The sequence below is a fragment of the Sminthopsis crassicaudata genome, chromosome 1 (genome assembly GCF_048593235.1).
Source record: "Sminthopsis crassicaudata isolate SCR6 chromosome 1, ASM4859323v1, whole genome shotgun sequence".
Taxonomy (NCBI): domain Eukaryota; kingdom Metazoa; phylum Chordata; class Mammalia; order Dasyuromorphia; family Dasyuridae; genus Sminthopsis; species Sminthopsis crassicaudata.
In genome coordinates this window covers 85,138,644-85,151,725 of record NC_133617.1, presented here as the reverse complement: position 1 = coordinate 85,151,725, position 13,082 = coordinate 85,138,644, and the positions used below count along the sequence as shown (strand labels likewise).

The following is a 13,082-nucleotide window of genomic DNA, read 5'->3' as shown; positions in this document are numbered from 1 at the left end:
GGACACAAACTCCTTCCTCCTCCACAAGTCTGAGAGGTAAACCATCCCCTGTTCCTCCAATTTATTTATGATTTCGTTCTTTATGCCTAAATCTTGGACCCATTTTGATCTAATCTTAGTATGTGGTGTTAAATGTGGGTCCATGCCTAGTTTCTGCCATACTAATTTCCAGTTTTCCCAGCAGTTTTTGTCAAATAATGAATTCTTATCCCAAAATTTGGGATCTTTGGGTTTGTCAAAGATTAGATTGCTATTTTTATTCACTATCTTGTCCTGGGAACCTAACCTATGCCACTGATCAACTAGTCTATTTCTTAGCCAATACCAAATGGTTTTGGTGACGGTTGCTTTATAATATAGCTTTAAATCAGGTACACTTAGACCACCTTCCTCTGACTTTTTTTTCATTAGTTCCCTTGCAATTCTCGACCTTTTATTCTTCCATATGAATTTTGTTGTTATTTTTTCTAGGTCATTAAAATAGTTTCTTGGGAGTCTGATTGGTATAGCACTAAATAAATAGATTAGTTTGGGGAGTATTGTCATCTTTATTATATTCGCTCGGCCTATCCAAGAACATTGAATGTCTTTCCAATGATTTAAATCTGACTTTATTTTTGTGGCAAGTGTTTTGTAATTTTGCTCATATAATTCCTGACTCTCCTTTGGTAGATATATTCCCAAATATTTGATACTATCGACTGTTATTTTGAATGGAATTTCTCTTTGTATCTCTTGCTGTTGGATTGTGTTGTTAATGTATAAAAATGCTGAGGATTTATGTGGATTTATTTTGTATCCTGCGACTTTGCTAAAATTCTGAATTATTTCTAATAGCTTTTTAGCAGAGTCTTTGGGGTTCTCTAAGTATACCATCATGTCATCAAGGATAATAATTTCAAGAGTTAATGTGGTACCATTGAATGACCATTGGATTTATAGTCAAGAGTACCTTGATTCAAAACTCAGTTTTGCTACTTATTATTTGTATGACCTTGAAACAAATAAATCATGAGCCTCGGTTTCCTCAAATAAAGTGGATTGCATAACCTTAGAAGTCCTTTCATTTCTAAATCTATGATTATAAGAATTAATTTAGTTTAATTGAGAAAAAAATGAAATATAATGAAATTCACAAGTGAATCCTGCTTATCTTAAACTATTTCCAAATGAGGGAAGACATTAATGAAATTCTTTTGCCTAACAATTCAAAGTCCTTCATAATTTGTCTTCAACTTAACCTACCTATGCAACTTTCATTTACCTAATATTCTCCAATATAATGTATACACACTTCAGAGTAGAAAAGAAATCAATGAAGGAGCAAGAAAAAAATATTAAAAGTATAACTAATTTATCTAAAAATCATAAGTTAAAATATATAAATATTTACTATGCAGACTGACAATGAAACTTTCACATAGTATATTATATGTATGTAACTTATGATATACAAAATATCCTGGGAAAAAAAGTGAGATTTCCATACCAACAGAGAAGGGATGATAGCTCTCTCATTCAATTTTCTTTTTGGATATTTTGATATATTGTAGCTCACATTTGAAGAATTTAATGGATTATGAGTTGCATTATATAATTTTAACTAAAATAACTCTTATAAAAGACAAGAGGCCTAAAAACATTCTTGCAAAGAAATCATAAATTAAGAATATTGTTAATAATACAGGCACAGGTGAATAACAAGAAAATGGCCGAGTTGACAATTGACCCATGAGCTCTTTTGTCAGCTTTATGTAAAAAGGAAAAAAAAAAAAGAAAAAAAGTTTTGATCAGATAATAAGCTAGCAAAAAACTCACAATTATTTACAGCCACAACTGTTAACAATGAACCTTGCTCTGAGAATATTATTGGTCTTGACACATTAACTAATGATAATATGAAGCCATTATGAGTAGAATAACATTAAGAAACTGAGCTTTTGTTATCATAAATGAAGTGACATATAAAGCCCATAGAATTTAATAATCATAAATCTGAGAGGTAGGTGCTATTATGACCCTCATTTTACAGATGAGGAAAATGACTTGCTCAGAGTCACATAGATATCAAGGGCTTAATAGATAACATATCTCATAAACTTTATAATTTTCTAACCCATGTAAAAATCTTCCAAATTGTGTTAAATTTATATATTTTAAAAAATACCTAAAATGCTCTTACTATTAGCTTTACAAAAGCAAAATTTTCTAAATCTATGTATTTTGTAAAATATATAAAGTTTAAAACTGCGTAAATTCTTATTATGTAATAGGGCGTATAATAAACATGCATATATTGACAATGAATTCTCAAAAGTATTTAATAAAGATTAGTCAAAGTATGGTCAGAAGAGATCTTGAGACTTCTTGCCTGTGTTTTTTTTTTTCCCCTTCCTTCTAGTTATGTTTGTTTAATTCCTTACCTAACTCAAATGTCATACAGTAGATGAATCAACTGATATGTATTTATATAGGGGCTTGAGAAACAATAGGTTACAATGGGATATTTGGAGACAAGAAAGCTGAGTTCAAATCCCAGCTCTGCCACATACTATTCATATAGAATTTGGATAAGAGAAATAAATACTTGAATTAAATGTGACGGTATTAATAATAATAATAACAATAGCTACTAGCATTTATTTAGTGCTTTAAGATTTGTAAAGAACTTAAAATATATATTCTCATTTAATCCTCATAAATGTCCTTTAAGGTGAGTGCTGTTATTATCCTCACTGCTTTATGATAAAGAAACTGAAGCTGAAAGATGTGAAATGATTTGCCCAAAGTCAGTATCTGAATTAAGATGGTAACTCAGATTCCTTTTGACTTCAGGTTTTGAAATCTATGCACAGTACTATCTAGCTACCCAAATGAAATGAAAGGCAGCATGGTAAAAAACAAAAGTACCACATTTGGAATCATAAAAATTAGTTGCAAATTTTGACATTGCCACTCGTTGTCTGTATGATCTTAGCCAAATCACTTAACCCTTCTGGATGTGAAAATGAGAGGGTAATTTTCATAGTCCTTTCCAGCTCTAGATTTAAGATCTTTTGCTAATTTAGAGTTATTGACTTTAAGCTGCAGAATTTGAATAAAACAGTTTTATCAGATTTCATTCCATATAACAAAACACCTGGCAATGAATAACTATAAAAATTTCACTGTATTTTAAAAAATAAATTATTCATAAAATGTTTTTCTTTTAAGTAAAAGGCATCTTTGTTTTCTTTTCCTTGGGAAATATTTTTATTTTATTCTTTAACACATGTACACATACACACACAATTACTTCTGATTATATAAAAACAAAATTTGATATGAAATTTTCTCCCCTTAATAACTATTACTTTCTTTAGAAGTATATAATTCTGCAAGTTACTTTCAAAACTTTCCTGTTTCTCTTTCCTTTTCAACTTCCTTTCTGTTCTCTTTGATATATTTTAGACTTTATTTTCAGAAACCAGAGAGAAGGTTCAGGTCAGTGATAGGATAATGAACCACAGATAACTTTTTCTAGGAATTTAGTAACTAAAACAAAGAGTATTATTGTTCAGTCATTTCAGCTGTGTCAGCCTCTTATAAGCCCATTTGGAGTTTTCTCGGCAAAGATACTAGAGATTTGCAATTTTATAGATGCAGAATCGAGGCAAACAGGATTAAATGATCACCCAACAGGATCACCCAGCAAGTAACTGTCTTGAGCCAGATTTGAACTCAGGAAGAGGACTTAAGTCTTCTCCAATGGAAACAATCTGAAGTAAATAGAGGCTGAATTATACACAGAAAAACATCTGGTCTGTGACAGAGGAAATAATTTTCTTTTAAGTCTGTCTGGGCCTCAGTTCCCTCTTTACTAAATGAGAAGGTTGAATTAAAAGATCACTAAGGTCTCTTCCAGTTTTGTTTAAGTCAAATCAACAAAAATTGAGGTCTCAAGGGAGATTAGAATCTCTCTGATGTGAGGGTTGTTGAAGGGGTTTCCAATCCTCACCTATGGCTCCAAGAAGCCATAGCATGCACAGTGGCCACAGCTCAGTAAACTGTTTCAGCAGGTTAAGGATAACTGATGGATCTGAAAAATCAGTGAGTTGGGAGTGATGAAGAGATGTCTACCCCAAGCAAGTGAAAATAATTTTTTCCACAAATCATGAAGGTAGAAGAAGCACTCTGAAATGTTTAGAGCTCGGTTAAACATTGAAGATTCCAAGATTATCTACTGCATTGCAAGCCATTACCAGTTGCCTTGACTTCCTGTTGCCATTGGACTTTAAAGACTGCAGGAGAAAGAGTAAAGCTGATGATGTCATGCAACTTTGCCTCAATTAAATACAATTTAGGTTTGAGTCAAACATTCATTCATACTATTTTACCACTTGTACCAATTTCAAAATCTTGTCACAAAACAGCAGGTATGAATGCATTGGGAACTGTAATCACAAATCCTTCCAAGGCAGCCTAAGTCTAAGGTCAGGTCACTGGACTGAAGTAGCAGTGGATTTGGCAACCCTATGGATACCTTTTTTAAAGACTGCACTGCTCATCTTCCACTGATGCAAAGAAGGGGCTAGAAAAATGAACCCTAAAAAGTGTCTTCTCCATCCAATCCAGTTCTGCTTAACATAGCAGGCAAATAAGGATGATATCCTATGTTGAAAGAAACACACACACACGTACAAAAACTTTTGCAAAGTTGGTTCAAATCATCATTGGTACATGGAATGTGCTCACACTTACAGACAATAAGGAATTCAGTAGACCTGAGAGATAAACAGCTCTTGTTTGAGAGAACTCAGCAGCTACTACATCTAAATAGCAGCCCTGAATGAAACAAGGCTGGCAAATGAAGGCCAATATATCATAACTGGAGCTGGATACACAATTTTCAGCAATGGCTACAGTGTTGGGGAGCACTGTGAAGCTAGTATAAATTTTGCAAACAAATCTAATTTAGTCAACAAGCTTGTAGAAAGAGGAATAACAACATGTCCCCAAATGAATGAATGACAGTTTCATGATGTGATTGTTACTTGCAGGGAAATTAAACACCACCATTATCAAAGTATATGCTCCCATTGTAACAAATCCTGATAAGATTAAATAAAAATTTTATGAAGAAAAAAGAAGGGTTTAGAGACCCTTATCTTCAGTGTGCAAAAAGAGGACAAGTTTTTAATTCCAGGTGACTTTATGCTTGAGTAGCCCAGCCATGGCGGGCAGTCCTTGAGAGGAATGGAGTCAGAAATAGCAACTTCCTGCTGAAGACTTGTGCATCTCATGATCTTCTCACTACCAACATTATCTTCTATTTACCTAAACACAATAAAACTATGTGGATGTCCTTCACAAAAAAATGTAAGCATTTACAAGTCTATGTTATTTTAAGAAGAAACTGACAAGGGTAGAAAAATGACAAAGGCAATGTGTAGTACAGAGTGTGTTGGACCAATCATAGACTTATCCTCTGCAAGCTAAATATTCACATTCAAGAAAAATAGGGGCCCCAAGGCAAGATGACCACTAGAAGATTTAATGTCAGGTCAGAGTGAGGCTTGTGAACATTTTCTTGCTAACTTGGAGGGAAAACTGAACAGTTGTTAACAGTGGAGCTTAAAAGAACTAGGCAGCCCTCAGAGATTTGGTATACAGTATCACATTTACTCATCTGAACCAGAACACTTACAAACATCAAGATTGGTTTGATGAAAATGATGGAGAAATTCAGAAGCTGATGACCTATGGTTCATTTCCATTACTCAATGCTGATAGAGCCACATTGATTACTGATAAGGACATAATCCTGGAGAGACAGGTTGACATTCTCACACTGTTTTCAACTGACTGTCACCAATCGATGCTGAAGCCAATGAAAATATACCACAGGTTAAAGTCAATTGCTCTATAGCCAGACTTCCTAAGGAAGAATTTTTGCATATCATTAGGCTTCTCTTATATGGCAAAGTGCTTGCAGTTGATTCTATTCTAGCTGAGAGTTACAAGGAAAGGGATTCCTTGCTCATACAAAAGTTGACTGAAGTCTTACAGGTTAAATGACAAGAGAAGGCTTTCCCCAGAATTTCAAGGAAGCTTCCATTATCTCATCTCTATAAAGAAAAGGGAAATAGGTTGTCCTGTGATAATCACAGGAGGGATTATCTCTCTTAGTCATTCTGGCAAGAGTCTTGCCAGAATTCTCTTTAATAGACTGATCTTCCACTTCAAAGATGTTCATCTACCTGAGAATCAGCATGACTCAGAAAGATCTGAAAAGCAATTCATATCATGTTTGCTGCCCAAAAACTCCAGGAGAAAGGCCAGGAGCAGAACAGAGATCTGCACAAAACTTTCCTTGGCCTTTGATAATGTCAATCATGAGAGCTTATGGCCGAGAGCAAGGTAGAATTTGATTGTCCAGAGAAGTTCATTTGTATTACATGCCAGTTCCATGATGACATGTTTGCATGGGTTTTGGATAAATGATGATGTTCTCTCACTTTCCCAGTCACTGATGGATAAAGCAGGATTGTATGTATTTGCTCACATTTTTTTTTTTATTAAGCATGATGGTTTCATCAATATTGTCAGATGCCTTCAACGAGGATGAAAATGGCATAAAGGTCAGCTACCCCACTGAAAATAAATTATTTAACTTGAAAAGGCTATAAGCCAAGACTAAAGTGGAGGGAGAGCTGGTAGATGATTTTTTTTTTTTGGTTCCCAGATGATAGTATACATGATTGTGTACTCATTGAAGCCTCTGAGACTGAGATGCAAAAGAAAATAGATGATTTCTCTGCTTCTCATGACCTTATGCATTGTACTAATTGTAATAAAATGCTAATTTTAGTCTCACATCAACAACAAGAAAACAGAGGTTTTCCACCAGCTACCACATCATCCATAGGTGGTACCATTAGCTACAGCAAATGGAGAAATGTTGAATACCATGGATTAAGTTCACTTACCTTGTCAGTACGCTTTTCAGGGATGTATATGTACATGATGAAGTTGACACATACATTGCCAGAGCTACCTCAGTGTTTGGGAGGCTTCAAAGGAAAGTGTGGAAAGAAATATCAGACTGCCTATGAAACTGAAGGTCCACAGAGCCATTGTGCTGACCTCTTTGTTCTAGGTTTGTGAAACCCAGACAGTATACTAGCATCATTCCAGGAAACTAAATTGCTTCCATTTGAATTGTTTAGGAAGATTCTAAAAATCACTTGAAAAGATAAGATACTATACACTGAGGTCCTTTCTTGAGCTGAACTTCCAAGCCTTCAAACTCTATTGCAGAGAACACAACACTAATGGGCTGGTCATGCTGCTCAATTGCCAAATACATGTTTGCCTATAAGACTATTTTTATGGAAAACTTACAAGGCAAGAGTTCACATGGAAGTCAGAAGAAATGGTACAAGAACACTGTCAGAATATTTCTGAAGGCCTTTAGTACTGACTGTGACACTATCACAGGATTGCCCAATATACTGTGCCAGCCTCATAGAAGGTGCTATGCTTTAGAAGTAAAGCAGAATTGCAGTAGCTCTAAAGAAATGTGAGATGTGCAAATTTAGAGCCATCTCCATTTTGAAAGTTCATATGGACTATTTGTGTCCAATATGTGGTAGACAGAGCTTTGAGTTTGTATTAGTCATAGCTGGACACAATGTATCTGGACCCTAATATAATTATGTCATTTTGGTCCTTTTTGATCACTATATGCCAAAACACAAGGAACTTTGCTAAGTAGTGGGGATACAAAGAAAGGTTAAAAAAAAAAAAAAAAAAACACCAGCCTCTGCAATTTAATTAAAATTTGTTTTAAAAAAATTTATCCCCCCAAAAAAATCTATATAATGAAAATGGAAAGAAATTTAAAGGAAAGGCCTCAAAAGCAGGGACGCTTTGAGCCAAAGAAAGGGAAGTCAGCAGGAAGATTTCAAACAAGGAAGATAGCTATGAAGATCCCAGAATAAAGATTTTTTTAAAAATTGAATATTGAATTTGTATATGCATATCATATATATATATAAGAGAGGGCAGCTGGATGGCACAGTAGATAGAGCACCAGCTGGAAGCCAGGAAGGCCTTAGTTCAAATATGATCTCAGATACCTAACACTTTCTAGCTGTGTGACCCTGGGCAAGTCACTTAACCCCAATTGCCTCAGCCAAAAAACAAAACAAAAACAAAACATATGAGTACAAAGGAAACCACTTATTCTAAAATGTAGAGGCATCTAAGTCCTCAAAACTCCCTCCTCAAATCTAATTCAGCATCCCTTTAGGGTAAATTTACAAGGTTACAAGCTTCAGATCTGAGATGGCTAGAATTAAAACTTTGGATCTTTAAAATGGGATCATCTTAGGAGTGATATACATCTGAGAGCAAACATAGGTACTGCTCAAAGACATAAAGATGATACATACTTTTACATTATGTATTAGAAGCAATCAAATATTATTTTCTTATAAATTTGGATAACAGTTCCTTAAATGGCCCAAAATAAAAGGCCCTTTATAAGAGATGATATACACTCCTTTAAATTTGTTGCTAAGCAAGGACAGGACAGACTGATTTAACAGAAATGTACTCAGGGGGTAAAGGAGCTGGCAGACACAAACACAGACTCAGACTGAGTCACTTAACTGATTTGAAACCTGTATCAGTAAACACACTAAGGCTGCAGAAGGCAGAGTAATTCATGGTAGAGAATTTTTAATAGTTTAATTTCCTCTAACTTGGGAAATACTACGTAATGCTTCCATAGTTTTGAGAGACTAGTCTGTATCTATTGCAATCAGATCTTTGACAAGCTTTTAAATAATAAAAAAGCTTAATTTATTATTTGTTCAAATCCAATTGTTTATATCACACCAACTGAAAAGGAACAACAACCATAATCCACACAGGCCCTTGGTGAATCTCTCTGTGGGTTACAAGTAAAGGCTGATAAGATACTCCCACAACTGCTGTCAATTAGTTCAACCAGAATTATGTCAGAGAAGCAGAGAGAAACAGAGTTGAGCAGACAAAACTTGGTAGGGGAGGAAATTGAAATGGGCTAGATATTCTCTTGGGGGAGGCTCTTCTTGTTTCCTTCTGATACTCTAGCAGGATGATGCTATGATCAAGGCATCTTAAAAATTTTCCCAATATATCAGGAGAAACTCTGATCCAAGCACAGAAATTTTATGGAAGTGAGTGTCATATTATAAATGAAAGGAGTACTATATATTTGCTTGTAAATCAGTACTATGAAACAGATTTCCTTTTTGTGTAGCATAAATATTCATTAGGAATTTTAACTAATTATGCTAACATATTTTCTTCAAACTAAATCTTCAATCCTACCATCTAAACTCATATAACCTATTTGAGAAAAGTCAATCTAAGATATATTTGGCTTGATTTCTATGCATATGAATCATTTGGTCTCTCCTATATCTAGCTCACCATGTCCATTCTTCAGTGTAAACTCCAGAAAAAAAAGCAACTCCCATTTCTGTAGCCATTTAAAGATTAGAAAATGTTCATCTTAAGAGGTAATGGAAGTAAATACAGTAAGAGTGATACCAACAGTCATAGAGATAGCACTTATCAATGTTACTTGGAATTAATTGGAAGTCAAATACATTATTACTACTCTCACCAATATACCAACTCTATGGTTCCTAGTTGTCCTGTGCCCTAGTAACCACATGTCTGTGGATACTAGAAACCAATTATAGTCCCCAGCCTCGACTGTCTATACTGTCTCTCCCCTCCTAAAAGAATATTAACAAATATATTACATTTAAATTGTTCTGTATGAATGAGATTATAAATAAATTGGAAGAGCATAGCATAGTTTACCTCTCAGACCTGTGGAAAAGGAAGGAATTTATGATCAAAGAACAATTAGAGGTCATTATTGATCACAAAATAGAAAAATTTGATTATATCAAATTAAAAAGATTTTGTACAAACAAAATTAGAAGGGAAGTAATAAACTGGGAAAACATTTTTATACTCAAAGGTTCTGATAAAGGCTTCATTTCTAAAATATACAGAGAATTGACTCTAATTTATAAGAAATCAAACCATTCTCCAGTTGATAAATGGTCAAAGGATATGAACAGACAATTCTCAGATGAAGAAATTGAAACTATTTCCGCTCATATGAAAAGATGCTTCAAGTCATTATTAGTCAGAGAAATGCAAATTAAGACAACTCTGAGATACTACTACACACCTGTCAGATTGGCTAGGACGACAGGGAAAGATAATGCAGAAAGTTGAAGGGGATGTGGGAAAATTGGGACACTGATGCATTGTTGGTGGAATTGTGAATACATGCAGCCATTCTGGAGAGCAATTTGGAACTATGCTCAAAGACTTATCAAACTGTGAATACCCTTTGATCCAGCAGCATTACTATTGGGCTTATATCCCAAAGAGATCTTAAAGAAGGGAAAGAGACCTATATGTGCAAGAATGTTTGTGGCAGTCCTCTTTGTAGGGGCCAGAAACTGGAAACTGAGTGGATGCCCATCAATTAGAGAATGGCTGAATAAATTGTGATACACGAATATTATGGAATATTATTATTCTGTAGGAAATGACCAACAGGATGATTAAGAAAGACCTGGAGAGACTTACATGAACTGATGCTGAGTGAAATGAGCAGGACCAGGAGATCATTATATACTTCAACAACGATACTGTATGATGATCAATTCTTATGGATGTGACCCTCTCCAACAATGAGATGAACCAAATCAGTTCCAATAGAGCAGTAATGAACTGAACCAGCTATACCCAGTGAAAGAACTCTGGGAGATGACTATGAACCACTACATGGAATTCCCAATCCCTCTATTTTTGTCGGCCTACATTTATGATTTCCTTCACAGGCTAATTGTACACTGTTTCAAAGTCCGATTCTTTTTGTATAGCAAAATAACTGTATGGACATGTATACATATATTGTATTTAACTTATACTTTAACATATTTAACATGTATTGGTCAACCTGCTATCTTGGGAGAAGGGTTGGGGGGAAGGAGGGGAAAAGTTGAAACAAAAGGTCTTGTAACTGTCAATGCTGGAAAATTACCTATGCATAAAACTTTTGTAAAAATTAATTTAATTAAAAAATTAAATTATTCTTTATAAGTGTTTTCCATATAGCCTAGAAATATATTGTGGGTCACTTGGTTCCTCCTCTGGAATTTTTATCTATTCTTTCAAGATAGTACCAGCCTATAAATAACAACTCATATTTTATATAGGGTCAGATTGTGAGTTTCCTAAAAGTAGGACTGTTTTTGCCTTTTTATTGATATTCTAGCATTTACCACAGTGCTTGGTGAATAGTAGGTGCTGAATAAATGCTTGTTGATTTGATAGCAGTTTACAATTTTTAAAAGCTTCTCTCATGATAACATGATGAGGTAGAGTCAATCAGAGCCAGTCAACAAACACTTTTTAAACACCTGTCAGTGCCAGACACTGTGCTGAACATTAATGATACAAAGAAAAAAATAAGTTGATCACTGCCCTCAAATAGTTTATAATCAATCTGATGGGGGAAGACAACACTTAATAAAAAGCTGAAAATGGAGCGGGAAAGGATAACTGGTACATAGTATGAAGAACTCCTGGAAAAATGATTTAAAAAGGTGTAAATTATGGAGTCTAGGAAAGAACAGCTGATTGAAAAATCATTATTAGGTGGCTGCTCTCTTCAAATGGGGAGATCTGGGAGGAGCTCCTAGATGTCATCCTAAACCATACTTTCATCTTCTCTCTACCTATAAATGCACATCAATGCAACACATCACATCACAATCAATCACATCAATCTCAATGCAATTCAAGTGAGCTCACTGGCTGATAATTAAGAAAAACATATGAAAAACTCTGCAAATAAGACCAAGCCCTACCTTAAAGAAGCTAACTCAAATATAAAGGAGAACCTGTAGTGTTGATCCCTACAGCTGAAACATCTCATGTGTTTAATCAAGAATGGGATAAGGAATAATATATAGCATAATATAAATTTATGAGATCAAGAATGGAGGAATTTTTATGAAAATTTATCAACATCACTAGCAAAGAACACAGAGCTAAAAATCATACATTCTACTGAGAATATTAACAATTAATCCACTCCTTCTTCAAAATATATTTTCATTTCATGATCTCCTTACAGACAAGGAAGTCTTTTGCCTCTTTTTGCATTCCCAGTGCTTAATACAGTGCCAGCACATAGGAGAAACTTAATAAATGCCTATTGATTGATTGATTTCATAATGTCATTTTATGACATTTTATCTACATATTCATCTACAACTTTATGACAATTTATCTAAAACTCACTTTTAAGAAAACTTACTTTATCCCTCCCAATGGGAAGAGGCATTGCTGTATAGAGGTTTTTTCTTCCATCAAATACTGGTTTACGATCCCCAAAGATCTGTGTTTTAAAGTGCTGGACCATATGCTCCACTATTTCTCTGAAACAAAAAGAAAATTTAGGTAAAATGTCAATAAGAATATGAGCACCATGTATCTCAATTCCAAAAGCAAAATAAAGTAACAGTTTCTTGTAGGAACAATTTTAAACTATTAATTTTTTTTTAATTCAACAACTTTGATAAATTCAGCTATACTGTTTTAATGCCAGTCAGTCAACAAATATTTAGTCAGCATCAATCATGCACCATGTATTGTGCTAAGCACTGTGGATACATAAAAAGGCAGATACATGATTCCTACTTTCAAAAAGCTCACAGTTTAGTGGAGAAGTCAATATGCAATAACTATGTATAAGCAAGAAATATATAGAAAAAACTGGCATTAATCCAAGAGGGAAGGAACTTAGACTATGGAGGATTGAGGAAAAGGCTACTTGTAGAAGATGAGACTTTAGCTGAGTATTGAAAATATTCAGAGAGCCCAGGAAGTAAAAATGCAAGGAACTGCATTCCATGCAAGGAAAATGCCTAGGGTTGGATGATGGAGTATCTTCTTGGGGGAAATAACAAAAAGATTAATTTCACTGGTTTGTAGTATAGAGAGGTTATAAAAAG

General features: G+C 34.4%; 1 protein-coding gene across 2 annotated transcripts in view; it reads right to left on the bottom strand.

Annotated features, from left to right (window-relative positions):
• Positions 1-13,082, bottom strand: part of AGO2 (argonaute RISC catalytic component 2) — a 134,964-nt gene that overhangs the window by 46,580 nt on the left and 75,302 nt on the right. For both annotated transcript variants that reach the window (XM_074264727.1, XM_074264722.1), the window contains exon 3: positions 12,386-12,506. In XM_074264727.1, coding sequence (XP_074120828.1) covers positions 12,386-12,506 — 121 coding nt within the window. The remainder of the gene's footprint in view (positions 1-12,385; positions 12,507-13,082) is intronic.